Source organism: Neomonachus schauinslandi, chromosome 1 (genome assembly GCF_002201575.2).
Source record: "Neomonachus schauinslandi chromosome 1, ASM220157v2, whole genome shotgun sequence".
NCBI lineage: Eukaryota > Metazoa > Chordata > Mammalia > Carnivora > Phocidae > Neomonachus > Neomonachus schauinslandi.
Genome location: NC_058403.1, coordinates 143,350,280 through 143,373,005, shown reverse-complemented (window position 1 = coordinate 143,373,005; position 22,726 = coordinate 143,350,280). Strand labels below are relative to the sequence as shown.

General features: G+C 34.2%; 1 protein-coding gene and 1 non-coding gene across 2 annotated transcripts in view; one reads left to right on the top strand and one right to left on the bottom strand.

Annotated features, from left to right (window-relative positions):
* Positions 1 to 968: 968 nt before the first annotated feature.
* The window catches only part of STT3B (STT3 oligosaccharyltransferase complex catalytic subunit B), a 99,866-nt gene continuing 78,108 nt past the window's right edge, over positions 969 to 22,726 (bottom strand). Inside the window, exons 6-16 of the mRNA XM_021678930.1 lie at positions 21,345 to 21,443; positions 19,614 to 19,760; positions 18,646 to 18,694; positions 17,108 to 17,262; positions 14,900 to 15,111; positions 13,063 to 13,250; positions 12,335 to 12,506; positions 11,297 to 11,470; positions 8,354 to 8,467; positions 5,882 to 6,094; positions 969 to 2,599 (exon numbers count right to left, since the gene is read on the bottom strand). Coding sequence (XP_021534605.1) covers positions 2,519 to 2,599; positions 5,882 to 6,094; positions 8,354 to 8,467; positions 11,297 to 11,470; positions 12,335 to 12,506; positions 13,063 to 13,250; positions 14,900 to 15,111; positions 17,108 to 17,262; positions 18,646 to 18,694; positions 19,614 to 19,760; positions 21,345 to 21,443 — 1,604 coding nt within the window. The 3' untranslated portion in view covers positions 969 to 2,518. The remainder of the gene's footprint in view (positions 2,600 to 5,881; positions 6,095 to 8,353; positions 8,468 to 11,296; positions 11,471 to 12,334; positions 12,507 to 13,062; positions 13,251 to 14,899; positions 15,112 to 17,107; positions 17,263 to 18,645; positions 18,695 to 19,613; positions 19,761 to 21,344; positions 21,444 to 22,726) is intronic.
* Positions 13,983 to 14,086, top strand: LOC123326988. Its single transcript, XR_006541458.1, has one exon. It is a non-coding gene; the product is annotated as a U6 spliceosomal RNA (small nuclear RNA).

Here is a 22,726-nt window from a genome sequence, read left to right as displayed (position 1 = left end):
CTGAGCCAATTATTGTATATTGCAATGTATTTAAACTACTATAATTTCACTTTTGTGCTACAATAAAACCACACATGGGGTTACAGTACGGGTGTTTTACTGAACCACTGAACCAAAATGGTGTTCCCTAAAACTGAGAAAGGTGGAAGATCATTTCTTTTAATGAGAAAATTCTACAATGAAGACTTGACTGGTTATATACTTTATGGAGCAGGGCTTTTGTTAAAGACCTATCCTCATTTAAAGGAGATAAAGTTCCTACTTGGCTAGGTATCTTCCCCCCCTCTCCCTTTCACTCATTCATAAAAAGTCAAAATAAGATTTTAATTCTTGAGTAGAAAGAAGGAAAAATAAAATAGTAGGTCGAGGTTGAAGTAATCTAGCACTTCTTTTCTGTAACAGTCCTCCCATTATCTGAGGGGGACATGTTCTAAGACCTCCAGTGGATGCCTAAGCATGTGGACAGTACCCAACCCTATACATTCATTCTGTATTTTCCTACACATAATACCTATAATAAAGTTTAATTTATAAATTAGGCACAATGATTAACAAAATAGAATGACAAAAATCTACTGTAATAAAAGTGTGAATGTGGTCTCTTTCTTAAAAGATCTTATTGTATTGTACTCACCCTTCTCGTGATGAGAAGGGTGAGTACAATGTGAGTACAAGATGTGAGATAAAATATCTACGTGATGAGATGATGTGGGGTGAATGATGTAGGCACTGTGATGTGAGTTAGGCTACTATTGACCTTCTAAGATGCATCATAAGGAGGATCATTTGCTTCTGGATCACGGTTGACAGCGGGAAACTGAAACTGAGGAAAGCCAAACCACAAACAAGGGGAGAGGACTACTGTACACATATTCTCTAAAATCTTTGTAAAAGTGAACAAGGAAGGAATTATGTGTTCAGTACTCTGAAACTCCTTTCAAAAATGAAATTTTTATGAAAGACAACACTTAACACAAAATTTGAATTAACTTTATTTCCCCTACAGTCAACAACTTCTCTGCATTGAATTTTAAAGCAATAAAGTAAAATAAAATCCCCCAAATGACAAGGTATCAGAAATCCAGATTTAGTTACACTTTATTTGTGAAAATGTTCAGCCATTTTATTGGTCTGTAAAAGAACCATCATCTGGGTCAAAAATGACTTCTATAAATCAAAGAATATTCTACACTTTGGAAAAGAAAATCAGCAGTAACATTCTCACTGAATATTGTAAATTACACTTTTCTTCATAAAAGGTACATACTATTCTGCACTTTTCCACCAAAAAGCAGTGGTAAGTTACGCTTGTTTATATAAAAAAAAGTTATATTCTGTGGCAGGAAAAACCCTTTCTCTTTCACTTTTACTAAACAACTGGAGAAAATTTTCAAGTCTATATAAAGTTGCCTATAAGCTGGAAAATGAACATGTTCAATCTCCATTTATATTTTAGTGCATTTTTTGACAATTGTCACATTTTTAATAAAAGTAAGAAAATGCATATAGCATTAAAGAGTGTTTCATCAAATGCTTCAGGGATTAAAAAAATAAATGGAGCAGAGGATAAAATCATTGTGATGGATGAAACTATTATAAAATGAAAGAAATCCAGGCAAAGTTTACAAATCCTTTGTCATTTTGAAGAGTCACAGAAAATGAACTTTGGATACCTGTCCACTTTAAGGGTTTTTTCCTTAATCTTTTGCATGTAAACATAGTGCTAATCTCAGTGATACCAAACCCCATCCTGGTAAGCAACATTCTGTGCAGTTGCCATGCCTTCCAAAGGATATAAATTTAGCCCTTGAATGAACAATGCATGAGATCTGCTCTGTTAAGTACCTGGTGAAAACAACTGCTAACAGCAGCAATGTGTCAACATAAAAGACTATTTGCATCAATTAGTTACTCAGAGGTCCATCTTTGAAACAGCAGCTTCTTTGACAGAGCAAACAGTAAGCAACAGAAAATGTACATTTGATGAAACAATCTTTGCACTGGAGAAACATGAAAATAAATATAGTTCAAGGAAGTATAATTATTTTTCTAATATCTCTTTTTCAGACCTGTACTAGTTTACTGGTTCAAGAAACTCACATCACATTTTGTCATTTGTATTTTACATATTGCTATTTGGGTAATTCAAATAAAATGTAGGTCTTGTAAAAAATAAAAACATTGACAAGTATGCATGTGCCAGGGACCAAATTAGAGGGTTCTTTGGTGCAATTAGTCCAAATTCTCAGATTTGAAGGATAATATGTACCAATAAAAAAAATCTGCTGTTAGACATTTACAGCAGTGCTCTGTCTTGCTTCACACTACAAATAGAAAATAGCTGTTCTCAATAAGCCAATTTTATTTTTTAAGTCAGACATTGCCAGAAAATTTTGTACATTAATCTGGACCAGTGATGGTTCTGTACCCTCTGTTGTGAAACACGACATGAGCTAAAGGCAAAGACCGGTTCACACAAGGACAACTGCGCTTCAAGTTAGGAACCAGAACAGTGTATTTAAACAGTCTTCTTAGATATTTTCTTGCCCTTCTTAACAACTAGCTTATTTTTAATGTAGCCACGCTTCCTTTTTGTAGTCTAAAAAAGAAAACAGAACAGATGATATTAGTGTAGGTTTCCCACAGATTAAAAAATATATACACACATGGTTTATAGCATTGTGATGAAGACTGCCTTAATAAAACCCTTAGTTTGTCCTATGACTGGATTGCTTGAACAGTCAATGAGCACCAATAATAGTTCTATGTGAAGTATGCTGAGAGATCCAAGGTAAACTGGACTAGGTCCCTAGCTTTAAGATGAAAGCACTACCACAGCATGCCTCAAATGCATATCATATATTCCTTACCATCAGGTAAATGAACTCTTCCTCCCCTCTCAACCACTAAATGCTTAGCTGTAATTATTACTCATATTTCCAAGCACGATAGAATATGACACTAGACTAAGGAATCAGGAAATGTTAATATGGCTCCTGGTTTGGCCTCCAAGAATTAGCTGTGTATGTGTATCAGAAATACAAATTAACTTAGGAACTTTCATTATGTGTATGATGAGGATGATTATAACCATCTACAAAAATGAAAGAAATAAAATTACTTGGCATATTCTCCCAATTTAGGTAGAAAAATAAGAACTTAAAAACCAAACACCAAGAAAAAAAAAGCTGTAACACTGAGTTTCATAGATCTTTAAAAAATAACATTTTTCTAAACACTTCAGGATCCCACTAAAATACGTTCAACAGATGTTTTCTGGTGTAAGAAACAAATCACTACAAATGTTGTTAGAACTTATTGCAAAAATATTTGCTACGTTAGACTCTTAGAAGACAAATCAGACAGACCACGTGTCTACCACTCTGACAGCCACAGATACTGAGAAGAGCAAATACTTTTTGCAAACAAATAATTTAAAGCACTTAGAAGAGGCTGAAGACTTAAATACTTAAAAACTCTTGCAGGTGGTTTCAAAATTCAGGGTAAATGCTAGATCATGTAATTTATGATGTCAGTTTAAAACAATTTATAACTTTTTTCTAACAGGCACAAGAATAAAAGGCAAAATGCAGTCCTTCCTAAGGTTATAAAAATTAGCTTCTGCTAACCTGTCCATAATTTATGTTACTTTATTATTAGTTCATAAAGGCAAAAAAGTAAAAAATTTCAGAGGGCACAATTTAAAAAGATTCAAACCAGGTCAAAGTGTTAGTTTCCTTATCATCATCACCTAAAGGTTTCTAACATGAAACCTTTTCTATAAGACCTTGTAAAATGCCCCCGGTCTATGTAAGTATGTAACTAGACCTCAGTGACCCATGCCAAAAAGTCTTTTTATCCAGCCCTGGACTACATAACAATTCCTAGTGCCTCAGCCTTGTCAGCTTTGTAGTAGCAGGAATAAGTCCTCAAATGACTATACAGCCCCAAAAGTAAAAACTGGGGTGGGGAGAGGAAAGCAAATATTCCTCTAGTGCTAGTATAAAACAGAATATAAAGACATGGAAACCTGAAATTCAAAATCCATGTTGTTGGCTAATAGAATGTATGTTTTGGGCATACAAGGCACAATAATTTTTATTTATCCATTCATTTACTGATTTTAGAGACATGATGGGAAGATAAAGGAGCTCAGAGTAAGAAAATTCACTATCAGAGGACTGTAAAAAAAAAAAAAAAAATTCACTATCATCAGTTAGACAGCAAGTTCAGTGGCTTTGTTTCTCAGACAGGGTAGACTTTAACTGGGCTTAGATGTCTCAGGAGTAAGTGCCTTGAGACTAGCAGCATTTGTTTTGACTTCCGCACTGATGGGACTCACCAGTTTCTCCGCCCACATGGCTATGAAAAACCAGATCATTTGATCTGTCATTTGATGTAAATACTGTTCAGTGAATTTGATATGACTAACACATGCATGTCAGCTCCATGTGACATATTTAAATATATCAGTCTAGATATGGCACTTTATATCTGACAGAAAGTATTAGTTTAAAAAGTTTCTATTTATATATCATACAATTCATATTCAGCCCTTTTATAATACACACTGAAATAATCTGTACTTTGAATATATTTTAAGTATATTTTAAGTAATGCAAAGGGAAAGACAATTGCATTAATGATTAAAAAAAACTCATCCAAGTAATGTAAACCTAAGCATTTTTCAAGACTTAAGACTGAAATGGGTCTAATAATTAGTATTATAAGAGTAGTACCTTAAAATACAACCTTAATATTTTACTTGACTGCTCATTATTTCCCATCTCCCATAGAGAGCAACCTATATAAATACTCATTTTTACTAGCCTATTACAGCAAAGATTAGATCTATTTGGCTTAAGTGAGCAATAATGACCTTCAATAAAATACTTCATATCTTATTAAATATTTATTACAAAAGGACTAGAATAGTCTCATCATTATAATTCCCGTCTACAACCTTTGTCATGATAATTACATTTAAAAATAATTATCTTAAGATAAATGATTTTTTTAAATTCAAGACTCTACTAATTCAGGCTTGGTCTTTACTCAGTGAGTAATATAGTAGCAACATACTAAGAATGGAACATGAAGGGCGCCTGGGTGGCTCAGTTGGTTAAGCAACTGCCTTCGGCTCAGGTCGTGATCCTGGAGTCCCGGGATCGAGTCCCACATCGGGCTCCCTGCTCAGCGGGGGGTCTGCTTCTCCCTCTGACCCTCTTCCCTCTCGTGCTCTCTGTCTCTCATTCTCTCTCTCTCAAATAAATAAATAAAATCTTTAAAAAAAAAAAAAAAAAAGAATGGAACATGAAAATGCAATATAAATTTGCTTTGACCAAAAGATGAGAAACCAATCACATTTTTACTTTCACAAAAGTTCAGAAAGTGATGGCCACAGATATATCTTACTTTCAAGTAAGTCTTACTGATGGGAATGACCCAAACTAAAGCCAGAATGCCTCTGGAAAATCTCAGCTTGGTTCACTGATAATCACAATGCTATCCAGAAAAGGCTGCTGCTTGGATATCTCAAGTGCTCAGTTTGAAAGGAATGGCCCTAATAGGCTAGTTTGATACTTTGTATATAAGCTATAGTCTACACAGATCTGGCAAATGAAATTTTTTTTTGTATAAAACTGTATCTTCTTTATTTTGTATACTTTAATCTCAGAACAAAATAAACAAAAAAAACCCCACAATACACATCCAAACCCCGTCAAATATCGGAAGGGACAGGGCTTGAGGGCCTTCTTTCCTGCCTCAAAGACAGGAGAGACAAATGAAAATTTATTAGTAATTTTTAGTAACTGTTTTTCAGACAAACCAACCAACTTTGAGTTACCCTTTTATAGACATGACTTCCCTTGGCACCTACCTTCTTTGACAAATACTTCTGTTTTGGGAAAATGTTGGTGACTCGAGGTTTATGGTCTAGTGTCTCCCTGTTATCAGGTGCTTTCACTTTATATATCCTCACAAGCCAGTGTTCTGATGTAAAGGCTTCCTCCAAATGTTTGAATTTAATGTCCTTGTTTCCAATCTCAGCATTACGTGTTCGGTCAAAACCTGGGGGTGTACGAAAATCCAGCTGCAAAAGTGGCATTAGTATGAGATGTTAACTGTATTGGAAAACATTCAGTATTAGAAGATAGTAAATGTTATAATCAGAGCGAAACTCTCCCTTTAAACTAGGAAAACAAAATCAGAGCAATATATCATAACATTTCTCATATGTTGCTAAATAGACAAGAAGAAATGAGGAAGAGAGAAATTAAATAGAGCAGAATTAGAATTTCACTGAACCCTTAGGGTACATGAGCAGCCTACGGGCATAAAAAACCGAAAACAGCCAACCAAAGGAAATCCATCAAAGCCCTTTTTATAGGTAACAGAGAAACACACCAGAAGGGACTTCTTTTCTGTTTCAGGGCCTTGCTCTATCTACTCTCTCAGCCTGAAAGTTCTTCATTCAGCTCTTTTGCTAGGCTGGCTCCTTTCTATCTTTTAGTCTCAGCCCAAACACCATCTATTCAGGGAAATATTTTCTTGAAATTGGTGGTTGAGAAGTCTCCCCCATTGTTTCCTCATCTTTTACTCTACAGCATTCACTGCTAAAGTTTTTTATTTATTTTTAAAATTACCTGTATCCTCCACCAGGATGTAAGCTGCATGATGACTTTATCTTATTCAAAGTGTGGCTTTTCTCCCCAGTGTTATTTGTTAAATAAATGCACAAGTAAGCAGCGATACTACATCCAGAAAGTGGAAACTACAAAGAAGTTAGAAAAGCCAAACCACAGGAGGATTTATGAGGAACGAAAAAAGGAAAAAATGGGGGAAGGGGAGAAGATTTTAAGAAATTCTCAGAGTAAGTTTATGTTCACAAAGAGCGTAAGCAAATTCAACTTTAAAACAAAAACAAATGCTAATAAGGGTGGAACTTGTTCTTGCATATCTATACGAAAGAAAAGTTGTACTCATGTCTTAAACATTTATTATTTTGAATAGGGAAGACATCAGAATGAATGCATGCTAGAAGCATGACTTGAAACTGTTGATAAATTTAAAGGACACACACACGAAAAAGTCTTTTGATGCCATCATTATGACCAGAAAAACTAATCTTTGATCCATTTTCTGAGAGAGCTAATTATCATGGTTTAAGTGCTTTTCTTACATGAGTTTAGAGACCACACAGTTGCCTTCAAAGAAAACCGAAACACAAACAAAACCCTAAATCTTGCAGTAAAATTGTCTATTTTTTTAAAGCCACCTGCAGAGTATAGTCAATGGTACTGTAATAGCATTGTATGGTGACAGATGGTAGCTACACTTGTGAACACAATGTCTAAACTTGTCCAATTACTACACTGTATACCTGAAACTAGTGTAGTATTATGTTGCCAACTGTACTTTAAAAAAAAAAAAAAAAAAACAGAAAAAAAAAAAAAAAAAAAACCACCTATGGAGTAATTCCGAATGAATAATAATTACCTTGACCCCTGCGTAAAGTTCAACAAGCAATTTTTCCTCTACCTTCTAGTATCAACCAGAAAGCAATATGAAATCAGGCAGTTTTCACTGAAATCTTAGTATGAAGGTCTAACCTGGCATTATAGTCATATAATCTAAGAGAGCTATAAAGAACCCCAGAAATCAACTCATCAGTCCAGCACCTATTATATAAAGACAAGGAAAAAAATGAGTCCAGGGAGGATGTGACTTGTCCAAGGGTTACATAACCTGACAGAGCCAGATCTAAAACCCAGGTATTATGGCAGGAAGTCCACTGTTTTCTTTTTGTCACAATGCCTCTTTGCACATTCACTCATTTTGGGGACCCTTAAGCTTTTGTACACACATCATTCTAATATTCTAGGAAACTCTTACCCAGATAGTCCCAGCTAGCTGTGATAACAGAACAGTGATAGAATATCTGAAGTGACTATATAACTTGACTCTTTAATTTCAGGCTTTTCCCCACAAAACAGCAAAGTAGCCTACTTACGATCATGTGGTTTCCTACCTAGAAGACCTCTCCCCTACAGAAAAATGTCTTCCAAAAGCATGAGATCAAAAGGTAAGATGGCAAGCGAAGGCTGAATTTGAGCCTAGTGTTAATCAATATTTTGGGAAGAAGTCTTTGCTCTAAAAAAATTTCCCCCCCCAACTTTTTACATAGTAGTTTCAGAAATTTAAATTTAAGGGGGTGTGTGGAATCTTTAGATAGCGTATTTTTCTTTACAGCACAACTAAAACATTCATTATCCTGTTTTCTGGAGGCAAACAAGACTACTTTAAAAATATTCCTTTGAATAAAGATTATAGGAAAACTGATATAACCGACCTGCATTTCTCCAAATCTGTAGTACGACATTTTATACATAAGGCAATTCAACAACGTGGGGGATCCTGCTTTGTCCACACGGAATTCTCCTTGTGGGGTGAAATAGTCACTTTCCTACAAAAATAGAAATCAAGTTTCTGTGTCAGTTCAATTTAACACATTCAAAGCTACCAGTTTCCCCCTCTCATTTCCCCATAAGAAGTAGCTCTTGAGGTATCTTCAAAAAGCCATTATTTAGTTATCTCAAAAAAATATGGTATTAGAAGATTAATTCATAAATTTAACATGACCCCTAAAAGAAACCTGCAAAAACTATCATGGGTGTTTTTTTAAAACTGAGTCTAGAAATCATTTATAAAAAATAAACAAGAGTGTCTAAGAAAACAAAAGAAAAGAACAAGTCTTTGTTGGATGAGGGAGGGCAGATTTTAAATCATGTTATAAAATCTCAATTATTTAAAAAGAATGGTGCCAATGCCACGGTTTAATACCAGGTAGGCTAGCTCTCTCCAACTGCTCCATCCTCAACCCCATTACACCTTTTCAGAGTTTTCCTAAAAATTATTTATTTTTCCTTATGAACTCTAATCAGTTCTTTGGTTGGGGAGGAGAAATGTCTAAAAACCTATGGTAGTTTTTATTGGGATTACATAAAATTTATAAATTAACATCTAAACTGCCAGCTGGCAATTTAGATAGAAATTTCTCATCTAGGAATTTATCCTACAGAGATATTTATATATGGACAAAATAATGAGTATAGAAAGTTATTTATTACACCACTGTTTATAAGGCTAAAAACCTGGAAATAACCTAAGTATCCATCAAGAGGGAAAGGTTAAATAAATCATGGTGCACACACACTACCGAGCAACCACTTGGAGAGGCAATCTGACAGAGAAGGGGACCTCAGGATGGCTCCTTGAATGGTGGTGGGTGAGGATAATACCATTCCTTTAGGTGCAGATGTGCAATAAAGGAATGAAGAAGGCTCTCCACATATTCTAATATGGGAAGATCTCCAAGATATATTGCAAAGTGAAGAAAGCAAAAACAAAGTGTATACTTCGCTACTAGTTACCTGCTTGAATAAGAATCATAAGAAAATAAAACATGGGACTTTTTTTTTCTTTTCTTGGGGGAGGGGATAAATTCTTATTGTATATCTCTTTATATTTTATTTATTTTTAAAGATTTTATGGGGTGCCTGGGTGGTTCAGGTCATGGTCCTGGGGTCCCGGGATTGAGCCCTGCATTGTCAGGCTCCTTGCTCAGCAGGGAGCCTGCTTTTTCCCTCTTCCTCTACTCCTCCTGCCACTCGTGCTCTCTCCCTCAAATAAATAAATAAAATCTTAAAAAAAATAACATTTTATTTATTTATTTAAGATAGAGAGAGAGCACGAGTTGGGGGTAGGGGGAGAGGGAGAAGCAGACTCCCCAACTCCCTACTGAGCAGAGCCGGATGAGGGGCTTCATCCCAGGACTTTGAGACAGGGTCACTTAATTGACTGACCCACCCAGGCACCCCTATATTTTATTTTTTGAACCATGTGAATGTATTATCTATTCTCAAAGTTCAAAAATACCCAGTTTGAAAGCATGGTAACTGGATCTATCATATGTCACAATTTTAACACTGCTAAAGCAAGTAAATGAAAATCACGTACTGGAAAAATTAAGATTAATACAATGAAGTAGTGTTTTAAAATAATAGTTAAGGGAAAACATCACACCATTTACATTTGAACAGAAAGTTGGGAGCTTTACTTCATCCCTGTCACATGACACACATACATACATTTTCCCAAACGTTTCTTTTATTCTGGATCAGTGGTAATCTTACTCTCATCTTTTGTCCCTTCATCATGTAACCACAATGCTGGGTGCCCATCCTCTATGAGCTCACAACTGAGAGGGAGAGATACCTTAGAATCTATTAATAAAACAGGCTACATGTGATTTGATGGAAACACACAGATGCACCAGAGAAGGGCTTCTAGAGAGTGGAAAATCTGTGGTAGGGAAAGTATTTCAAGAAAGAGGAGAGTATATAAACACAGGTATCACATAAGTCAAAGAAAGAAACCACAAGGCAAATTTCACAGGCTAGAGTAGATTGACGGATGGAAAAAAGTTGATAGAGGGACAAGAGGCCAGCAAAGGAAAGGAAAGTAGTATTAAGGGGTTTACATTCCAAGTGAAGGAGTTTGGATTTTATACCAATGTTTCATTACAGAGATTATTTCATACCAACCCCTAGGCTGAGCTTCATCTACATCCCTACAAATTTTCATAACAGCATCACAAATTAATTATTCCTGGCCTCCCCATTAGTGACAATCTTATGCTACCTTAGTCACCATTATAACACCAGAACCAAGAATGTGACCTAGTGCTTCAAACATTTAATGCTGCCTGGCCAAAAATAAGCTGCCCATATCACCAAGCTGACAGTGGCAGGGTTTTAGTCCTAACTCCTATCTCTCTGATTTCAAGACCATTAATCTACTGAGGATTTTAAGCTGGACAATGATATGATCAATGTCATGTTAGATAGGGACAGGAAACAAGATTAAGGCAAAGAGAGCAATCTCAAGGTTACTGTCCCATTTCAGGTTTATAATCATTAGGGTTCGTATCACAGTGGAAGCAATGTAAATGGAAAGAAAGGGCAGAACTGAGAGGCTATAAAGGAGTAAAAAGCAAGAGTCTTGAGAGAGGACAGTTTCAAAGGGAAGAACAGTCGTATCAATGAATTTCAAAAGTTTTAAACCTGGAAAAATGCTCAATGCTTTACTATTTCAAAAAACAGTAAAGTCAGAGTAAGGGACTAATTTAGGGGATAAGATGATAAAAACAAATACAATACAATCAGCAAGATAAGAAAATTACTTGGACACTGACAGCTGTCTCTCACACATGTAGAATGATCTAGTTTCTTACCCGAATGTCTTTTGGATGTTCCCCTTCAGCTATCCTAACCATCCAGAGAAACTTGTTGATGTCATCACCAGAATAGCCAATAACTCCTCCAAAAATAACCAAAACATAATCTACATCCAGACTCCTCATGATTTTATAGGCTGCTGATTCATTTGAAGACATAGCTTTTCCCACCTATAGAATAAAAAATGACAATGTGTGTACTTAGTCCCACAGTACACTAAATATAAAAATGAATGTACATTGGGCAGAATGCACCTCAAGAGTTTATTTACATGGAATTCTTTCTAAAGAGATGATCTGCTATGAATTCAACAAATTTACCAAGATCTATAAGCACCTCACTTACTATAACCAATTATAGCAGGAATGTCAACATCTGAATACATGTTCTAATATTGTGCTTAATAATTAAGCTTCATGAAATTAATATTTTAATATAAAAAAATACAATTTCTCATAACCTCAAGGCCAGGGATGACCAGCAATCTAGCTGACGCAAATATTTTCTTCTTCTCTGTCTACCAGATGATTAGCTACAATGCTAATACAAATAGAACTCATTTGCTTAACATCCATTATCTATTTAAAATCTTTAAAGAACGTGATTACCTTAATTTATGCAAATTACTTATTTAATAGAGTGAACGTAATTTACATGCCCATAAAAATGCAGTACATTTGGCTTTATATACTTGCAAATAATTTTAATTTTAAAAATGGAAAAAGTTAAATAATACTTAAAAGTTTCAGATTTTATCTAACTCTCCAGTGAGCTAAGTTTATCATGTGATATGCCAGAAATCAGCCTACAATTCTGAATATTTAAATAAGTAGACACCATTCTTAAAAACAAAGTATATTAGCATACCTTGAATTCACTTTATTGAATAAATGTGTGAAATATTATTCTGAGAATTCAGCAAGCAAAGAATACTTTTACCCACATCTTCCCTACTCAAACACAAAGTGAAGCCTGACTGCTAAGTAGTAAATAAAGATTTGTAATTTTTAATCTTTTGTTTATCAAATGCTTACCAGTGCTATGTGGCTGTTATTCCAGGTGTTATTATCCACCAAAGTAGTTCTGTTAGCCATTCCAGCTATCTGATAGCCATAATCCCACCAAGACATCACTCGGGCATGTTCATCTGTATTTTGCCTTAGCCAAAAGTAAGCTTCTCTAAAATCATCTAAGATATTCCTGGTGCTGAAAAGAATCACAATATTCTTTTAAATAAGATCTTAAATGTGAAGAGGGTCACGTAAAATCTTGAGGGGCTAAGCCATTAGGTAATTTCACATTGTAAAAGCCTCAACAACAGGGGGGAAAAATCCATGAAGACCTAGACTAGTGCTTTTTAAACTGTAATATGCACACAAATCACCTGGCCATCTTGAAAAAAAGCGATTCTGGTTTAGTAGTTCTGGGGTGGAAGTGTCCGTAGGGAGGTAAAAGGAAAACATGGTGGATTCAAATACAGAGCCTCACAAACATCATTCTATCTTTGAATTCTATCTTTTGAGACAGAAAAAAAGGGTAGGTAAAAAATCCTTTTATAGCCAAGTTGCTTTCTTTTTATTTTACTTTATTTACTTGAGAGAGAGAAGAGAGTGAGAGAGCACAAGCAGGGGGAGGGGCAAAGGGAGAGAGAGCCCAACGCGATGGTAGGCTCCATCCCAGGACACCGGGATCATGACCCGAGCCGAAGGCAGACACTTAACCGACTGAGCCACCCAGGTGCCCCGCCAAGTTACTTTCTTACCCATCATGATTGTAAGAGGCCAGGACCACACTTGGACTGGAGTAGGCGTTGCTTGTGACCCAGGTACAGTGGACTGCAAACATCATCAGTAGCATCAGCATCAACATGGTGACAATACTTTTTATATTAGGACCTAATCCTTCTTCAGTTTTTTCCTGTTCAGTTACATGTTTCCTCACTTTACCTGCCTGAAAATAGAAAAACTGGTTAAACAAATCAATTATTTCACTTGTGTCATTAAGACATTCAGGGAAAATGTTAAATCAATTTAATTCTTTGAGAAGGAAAATGTATAACCATCAGGTATTCCTGTGTGGGTGATATGTTTTCTAAAAGTTATCAAGGTAGATTTTAAAGTCAAATGTGAATGAGAAGGATTTCTGGGACTATACCCAATTCAGGAGCTGATCACAAAGCAAAATACTTCTAGTATGAAACTTTTGAACCCAGGTGCCCTTATGTTTTACTTAAACACAAAGGCAGAAAACAAAACAAAGACAAAGGCGGTAACTTTGGTTATCTCTAAATATTTGGCCTCATTCTGGCAACCTTTTCTTATAAAATCTGAATTTATCATCCTGAAAATGGCAATGCCCACCTATAATTCAGATTGCAGGACTTTAGTATAGGGAAAACCTGCATTATCATAATCTTCTAATTACCAAAGCCTCAAAATAACAGGCTTGTTATTTTGTTAAGATTACAATCTTGTTAAGATTACATTTTTGAAAACAACAAGAAAATCCCACCAAAAACTGAGTCACAGGTTCTAAATTGCAAGGCTAGTTTTAAAAAACCACAAAACATAACAACCACAAAAGCAACAATGTGCTTTATTAACACAAATCTGCATAAATTCTATGGGACCTATAAAAAGGAAAAGAAGAACTTCAAAGTTAATACTTATAATGGGAAGTCTCATTGCTTACTGGTATTTAAAAACCTACTGAATGTTCAAATAGTGAAGTTTAACATGGCCCCTGCACAAGGATGACACGCAAATTCAGAAACATTCCATATTTTTTCATAAAAGGTTCTTTTTTGCCCCGCTCATGAAAATAAATAACATGGGATAAAAAAAAAGGTCATCCAAGCCAAGTGCTCTTACAAGTCTTTTCTATACCAGCACCAAATATAATCCTGCTGTGTTATGTGAGAGGCTAAAAGTAAATTACATTATACCGAACAGCCACCTGTTACTAACAAACTAGAGGCTTTTTTTTTTTAAGAGAGCAAGACAGAGAGTATGTGTACACACTCATGCCAGCTGGGGGGTGGGGTGGGGTGGGGTGGGGGCTAGAGGGAGAGAGAATCTTAAGCAGGCTTCATGCCTAGCACGGAGACTGATGGAGGGCTCAATCTCATGACCTAAGCCAAAATCAAGAGTCAGACACTTAATCAACTGAGTCACCCAGGTGTGCAAGAAGCTTTTTTTTTTGTTTTAAACGCACTTTATTCCCTTTACTTTTCAATCAACCAAATATTTAAAAAGTTTAAAATACGGACCTAAAGGATTAATGCTTGTACACATCGTTTCAGAAGGGTTTAGAGTGTGCTAAATTTTGTGTAATTAAGTAGAGCACGAGGTTTTTGACTCTCAAAAGTGGAGGGGTTTCAGATAAAACCTGAGCAACAAAAAAAGAGAATTTCTTCTCTGATTACACTGTATTTTCTTATTCTAAGCTAAAAGACCAAAAGACCAAACAGGGCCCAAATGTTGAGGCAAAAAGTCACAGGTTGTCTAACTCCTTGTTTAATCATTTTTCTTAATACGTATAGTTCTTACCATGGTAGAAAAATAAAGCACATAAAATTTTTAAAGGCCTTAGATGCCCACCTTATCATACAAATTTCCTGGGTTTCTTTTATCATCCTCATCACTGCTGTCTTCCACAGGTGGGTTTTCCCTTTTCATGTCATCCCCCAAATAGTGCTCAAAAACATTCGAGAAGGCAATTGCGGACAGCATACAGACGACCGGAGTCAGAGTCAACATCAGCCGCACCATCACTCCAGCAAAATAGACAGCACTGATTGCATACAGAGCAACTGCAAAGACAAGTTCGCTTATAACACTTCAGAAAATGTCCACAGAAAACTGAATTCAGTATTTAATACTACATTATAAATCAAAGCTAAAAAAGAGACACACATCCATAAAGAGCTAATTGTTTTTAAATTGATAATACAGACCAACTGATTTAATAGTCATATTTAGAAATTATAAGGCAAGTTGACTGAACACTACATATCAACAGTTTTAGGTTAATATATCATGATTCACATTTAATTATCATGGGAAAGATGACAATTTAGTACTTGTCAATAGCATCACACATTAGAAAATCCATAGCTAATAGACAAAAACATACTTGGTGAATTGTATTATTAGGCACAGTAAGTTTACAGAATCAAACAGTCTATGAAAAGCCAATGCAAATATCTGGCATAAAGCCTGCTTTAAAGTAGGAATGGGATGAAAAGAATGTAATTTATTAACCAAAGGAGGAACTTGTAAAGTTACTGCCAAGAGACTTAAATTTTTGAAAGTAATTTTTAACAGTCAAAGCCTTCTAGATAATGTGCTAACCAAGGGAAAGGCTCCACCAATTCTGGCTAAAGGCTCCATGACTTTAGAAAGTCAGTGGTCATCAGAGCTCTTATCTCATTTGAAACTAAATTTTTTTCTGACCACAGATTTATTATATCATATTCTTAAGTGTACAGCTCAATGAATTTTTACATATGTGCACACCTATGTAATTACTACCCATATCAAAATATAGAACATTTGTATATCTCCCTCAGAAGGAACCCTCATGCTTCTTCCCAGTTAATAGCTGCCCTTCCTCCTCTCTAACAAAAAAGGTAATCACTATTATTTGAACTTCTAAAGCATTAATTTGGTTTTCTTTATTCTTGAACTTCTTAAAATGAAATTATACAAAAATGTTCTCTTTTGTACTGGCTTCTTTTATTTACCCATGCTATTCTTTTATTAAATGCTGTGTTATATTACATTGTACAAATACATCAGAATTTATTTGTCTCTTCCACTGCTGATAACCTTTGGAAGGTTTCTAATTAGGGGCTATTATGGATAAATTTGCTATGTACATTCTTAAACATGTCCTTTGTTGGACATACGCACTTATTTCTCTTGGGTATATACCTGGGATTGGGAGTGCTGACTAATGAGGTGGGCAAAATGTTTAAGCTAATTCTATCATTCTTCTGAATGACAGAATATTAACAAGACCTTATCCAAAGTCACTAATCTATATAAACAGGACAAAAATGAATGTTATCCTCGGTTATAACTCATGCAGGTGCTATTTTTCTCTCCCGACTTTACTCTAGAATAGTAACTTGAGTGTCACTCATGGTTCATACATCATACTTGCACAAATTCAAGTGTGCATGTTACAAATCTTTTTTAAAGTTTCAGGTTTTAACACATACTTCTTGTGATGACTTAATCATGTAAAGGTCTTTAGTATCTGCTTATTTTGTCTACTTATATCTTGAATGTCAAATCTTAAACACTTGGCTTTAAAATAGTTTGAAAATACCACCTTGTTAGTTTGAAATAAACACAAATCTATCAGTGAAGAGGATGTTAACTTAAAGGTGATTCCTACTCCATTACAAAGTGACTTTACACTGAAATATGGACAATGGATGAGGCTGTGAACTTCTTCCTACTTAACCAGATCTAATTCAGAAAATAAAGACTATATTGTCAACAAAGTTATAATTTCCAATTCTCAGCCACAGACTATAGTAACATTCATCTCTCAGAAAACATACTCAATTGAATGAAAATTTTATATAACTGTTCTAAATTAATTTAAAACATTTTAATATGAGTAAATATAATGCAAATTGACTGAATTTTTCTTCACTAAACACGCAAAATGAGAGAGGAAATTTATCTTGAATATGCATAGACTCAAGCAAAGAAAAATAAAACTTTAAAGTGATAACCTCAGTAAAGAAAATAAATAACTGTCCCAAATCAAAGTATTTATTAAAAATCTCTTACCAAATACTCTTTCATCGTTGATATTTTTAATGCAGAACCATAGGCCTGCTGGGAAGGTACACACAAGAATATGTAGATCAAAGAAGAAAGATACCCAAGTCGTAGGTTGATGTTCAGACACTGATGCAATAATTGGAATGTGTATTTTTGCATACCTGGCATTTAAAAAGTTAATATTGTTTAAAATTAAATAAAACAGGAGTTTCTTTTAGATGAAGAAATTTCCTTTGACTATAAATATGGTTCCGATCCCCCATCCCTTCTTGCTTGAAAGTATATTCCAATGTAACCTACAAATGGAAATAAATCTGGTCTACAGTGGTAAACTAAAAACCAATATGCCACTCCTAAAATTGGGAGACTTATCTAAAGCCAGTTATAAAAGTGTTGGCTCTGACTTTTAATACAAAAATCTTTGTTCAAATACGAATTTTCTGCAGTTTTGCTTAGCTCCTATGTTTGTTATCAACAAGCTTCACATCTTTTAGACTTATTACTAGCAGAAATACCTTATCCTGTAAAATACCATATTGCCACAATACCTTTCTTAACAAGATGGCACAAAGGCAGGGGAGGGAAACTGAAAGGACAGGACAAATTGCTCCTGAAATGCCCTGAGATTCCAAAATAGTCAATTAAATAAGAATGACGTATAAAAATTTGACCTAGTAATTTAACCTCATCAGAATAACTGTCTACAACCAGGGTTCTCCCTCAAACTTTTCGGTGATCCACAGGCTGATCTCTTGAAATAGGTGTCTAAATGTTAGCTTGTCATTTATACATAATTTACTTACGCCTTTAATTAGACCTGGGCATGAGCCCTTTTGGTATTGTGTCAAGCAGGCCCAATCAATAAGTTGTTTATTGGTAGGTTTACTGAGCCACATAGGGAGTAATAAAGAAGACAAAGAGTGGGAAGAGAGAGAAACTATCATCAACAGATTATATTCTTATCCTTAGGAAAACATTTTAGACACAAAAAGTTTTACTGAACTGGTTGACTAATTTAAAACCAAAATTTTTTATTAATTCATTTTATAATAGCACTCTTTAAAAATGCAAAAATATCCTCTAGTGTATTTGACAGATTAAAAATATCAAGAACTTAATGTGTTATTAGGGAAAAAGTTAAATTTTTTCCTCATAACTACAGCATATGGGTTTATAACACAGCACCTTAAGAATTAAAAATTAAGTATTACTTAAGATGGAAACTGAATGGTTAAAAGCAAAAATCAATTATTAAAAGGGTACAAATGTTACCTGCAATGTTTTAACAAACAAAACTAAAATAAGGAGTTGAACATGTAGAACAGAAATGTATGACTTATATATATCATACTAAAGGTGCATTCTAAGAAACAGGAGTTTTAAACAAAGATAAATTCCAAGGGATGATTCAAAATTTATTAAACTAGCATATGCTAGGTACGTCAGAAATGTTGCCCAAGTACTGACAGAGATACTGAAATACAGCAACAGAGGAAAAAGGTATTTTAAAATAATATTAGGGCAAATAACTTATCTGCACTTACCCAGTGTCCCACAATGAGTAAAACCTGCCACTCCATGGTGCAATGTAACCTTGGAAGGAAAAATGTAGAGGAAATCAATCTGCCTTTTTATTGTTTATGTTAACTGATTGTTATGGACTAATGTAAATTAATACTAAAAGAATTTCAGTTTTCTTTTGTAGATGACAACATATTTCATATAGCTGGCAGTCAGATAAAATAAGGTTAGTAATGATATAAAAACAAATATCCATGGAGATCACATTTCCAGAGAAATACAAGTTGATAGATAAAATTATAGAAAGTTTTCCCATTCTCCTTTAAACTTCTAGTTGACTAGTAAAATAAAGCTAAGACATTAAGATAGCATTTGATAATTTTAAAAGGGGGAAGATGTCTAAATTATCTAATCCAAATTTAGATAAAGTGCAAAGATGATTTTAAACATTCTTGCCTTCACTCTTGTCAATTAATCCTTCTTGATTTTGAGCTAGGCAAGTACATTAATTTGACAGATGGAATGCCTTTAGAGAGAATCTGATTTGTTTCTAGGGACTATTGAAGTTCAATATTAGAAAGTCACTTGGAATCTAGACACAGATGGAAACTGATTTGGTTGAGTGTTTAAAAGTTGGAAAGAGAAAGAGTGTATGCACACAGAGTAAGGGCAAGCTTACAGTAGGTAACACTGGAAACTCTGAATTTAAATACTTTGGGGCTATTTATCTATCAAGAGAAGGATGCTTGAAAGTGTATTTATCTGGGACTGAAGCATTAAAGTTGAGATGCAGTTTAAAAAAAAAAATTACATTTGTAGTGCTCTTCAGATTTTAGAACCTTTGACTATTATTCTCATATTGTTTGTAAAGACTACCACCACAGTATTTAACCTAAACAGGATAAATAGAAAATGTACAAAATTTGTAAAATAATTACCTTTTTGAATAATCTAAAGACAAGATTCACAGTCTACAGGTGATGACACCTACCTGTATAAGTCAAATAGATGACACTAAGGAACACAGCACCTGCAGCTAGTGATACACCCAAAAAGAAAAGGGTCTGGAACTCTTGTTTTGTTAATCGGTCTCTCAGATACTGCAAGAAAGCATAAGCTTGCAGCAATGCAAAGACACCTAATTAAAGAAAAGGGTGATATAAATAATCAACAAAGCACTTTTCCAAAGATACTTAAAAAGGTTAATTTAAAGAGCTTCTTAAAAATACCCTGTATCATACATATCAAAGCCTAGTCATTTCATCTAACCAACATTTCCTTTGTCAAAAACACTTAAAAAATTGTTTTACATTTTTAAAAATGATCAGAATCCCTATATATGGACCAGATACGAAAAATCTCATTCATTTCCATAACTAGAGCCTATTAATCCATTAAATTCCTCCCTTGTCCCATATTTTAGTGACAGGTTTTCTAGGGGTAAAAAAAAATAGAATTGTCATTACAAAAAGAGTCCTTAGATTTACTGAAGGATACAAATGACTTGGACCAGGAGAATCCTGATAGTTACTCTTTATGATTGAGTGATAGGATGTGACCTTAGTTACAAACTTATATAAGATTCTAAATTACTAAATATAAGGGTGAGTGCTAAGATAAAATTAGAGCAGTAAGAGCAAAAAGTATTTAATTGTTAAAATAGACAAAACATAATACAAAAGCACTAGGTGTAAAACTAAAAGACATGAGAGAATCCTAAACCCATATGGCATATTGATTTTTCTTTTAAAAAATTTATTTTTCAGAATTTTAGAATTTTAACCATTTTAGAATGATTAAAAGTTAAGTATAATCATAGATTTAGATTTTAGGAAATATAATAACCCATGTAACAGAAAAAGTCAGGTGATTGTGTATCTTTACACACATTGCTATAAAGGATTATATACTCAAAACTGGATATACATTTCTTGCATATAAAACTACCTGGTAATTTTATAATATCAAATTAGAAATGTAAGTAAAAGTATTCATAAAATGCTATGTAACAGTAAGGTGTGGGTTCTTAACTTTTTGGGGGCGGGAGTTCAAGATTCTTAGAATCTCATAAAAGCTATGGAATATCATATCAGAGTTAAATATACTGATAATTTATAAAATGTTGCAAATAAAATAACTACCCACAGGAAGTCTGTGGGTGTCATGGACCTTGTGTTAAGAATCTCTGTTAAAGTTTTATTCAAAGGTCTCCCATTATCTTGTTAATTGTGACCTAGATTAATAATGGCAAAGTAGTCTGCTCATATGGAAAGGAATTATATTACTTCATAATCAATATAAAAGTCATTAATTTCAGTTAGTAGATAAAATATTTTAGGGAGATGTAAGGGACATAAAAATAAAATGTTCCATCTAAATTTGCTGAAATGCAGTACACTCAGTGTAGATACACTGTTTAATATTTGTTTAAACCAAGCATATGTTATTTAGTATTTGCAAATAACATGGATTATGCAAAAAGGAATATTTCCCCTTTTCAAAACAACAGTGCTGGGAAAATAGGCACATTTGGGAACACAGTATCAGAAAGTCTCAATAAAACTCTATGACTTCATATTTTATAGTGGCAATGTTTTAGAACCGTATGATGAAAATTAAAATCAAAAAGAAAATGAAAAAAGAAAACTTAATTCCCTTGAAGACTGGCTGGTAATACATTCATATATTCTTTAGAAAAAGGAAAATATATATTTTTTCATACCAGCAGCTGCCATGTGTTCACTTGTCCTGATTGGCTGGAATCCCACAAAGGGTATCTGCATGGATAATATTAAACCCACAATGTAGAAAGTGCTATATGCTATAAAGACAAAATAGGAAACAAGGATAATTTACTACTACCATTAAGTACTTCAAACATAAATGTATACAATAGCTCACATTTTTAGCAAAGTTTTAACTAACCTTATTTTAAGAATAGAATCTTGAAATGACTGCTCTATTTGATATATATTTGCTGATTAATCACATATTATAAATCATGAAAATTCTTTCTACCAATCTTTAAAGTACTTTATTTTGTAAAATATCACTTAGAACAGTTTAGAAGACTGGTGCTGCTTTCCTTTTCCTAAAATGGAATCAAGTTTTCAATCTATCAATAATAACTGACATGCCCCAGAAGCTATGTAATATATAAATAATTAAAAACTATTCCTATTGGCATTACTCTGAAGCATGACCTAAAGAATACCGATCCTCATCATACATAAATAGCTGCTATCGTCTCAAAAACTCTCAAGTATTCCACATCCTTTTTATAGTCTGACACTTTGCACAGTACCTCTCAGTAAGAAACAACCCCCACCATGTCTGTCCACCAAGTTTTCAGTCATAAAAGAAGAAAAAGACTAAGTATACAAAAGTCAAGCCATAAAACAGACTAGTTTCTGAATTTACTAGGGTCTAATAAAGGAAAACTACTTGCTCTTGACATTGAGTAACTATAATATTCTTGGCTTATATAAACATAAATGTAGGGACATGGGGGAGGGATTAGAATTTGTGTAATAACTTGTTTTGCATTTAGGTGTTCACAGATCACTATTTTGATTAAGTTCATTACAGAGAAAGTTAGAATTAGGAATCATTATAATTGGAAGTTATTTAGAAATGAAGGTAAAACCCATCTCAAATAAGTTAATATGAAATTATTCCATTTATAATAGAAGCTTATTCACATTATTTTATGAAACACAGTCCATAGTTGTTGGCAAATAAACTACTCTATTAGGAAAAAAGACTGTGGTGTATTTAGGAAGAGAACTGTTATAGTTTATCTATCCATATTCTACACTGTATGTAGCACAGCATTCAGCATACACTTCTCTCCCCCAACTCAGCTGAGAAAGAATGTTTATTTGCTTTCAAAAGAAACCCATCTATGGAAGGTAAACCATGGGCTAATGGTTCAAATGTTAAGTTGTCTCCCAAGCTGTATGGTAAGAGATGACTACAGTGTTAGGAAAAGGGCTAAGAAGCTCAAGTAAATTTAATAGGAAGGACCAGTGTATGTGAACAGTGTCCAATATGCTCAAGATAATGCAGAACTGGTTGTCTAGAGGAGACTACAAAAGTAGTCCA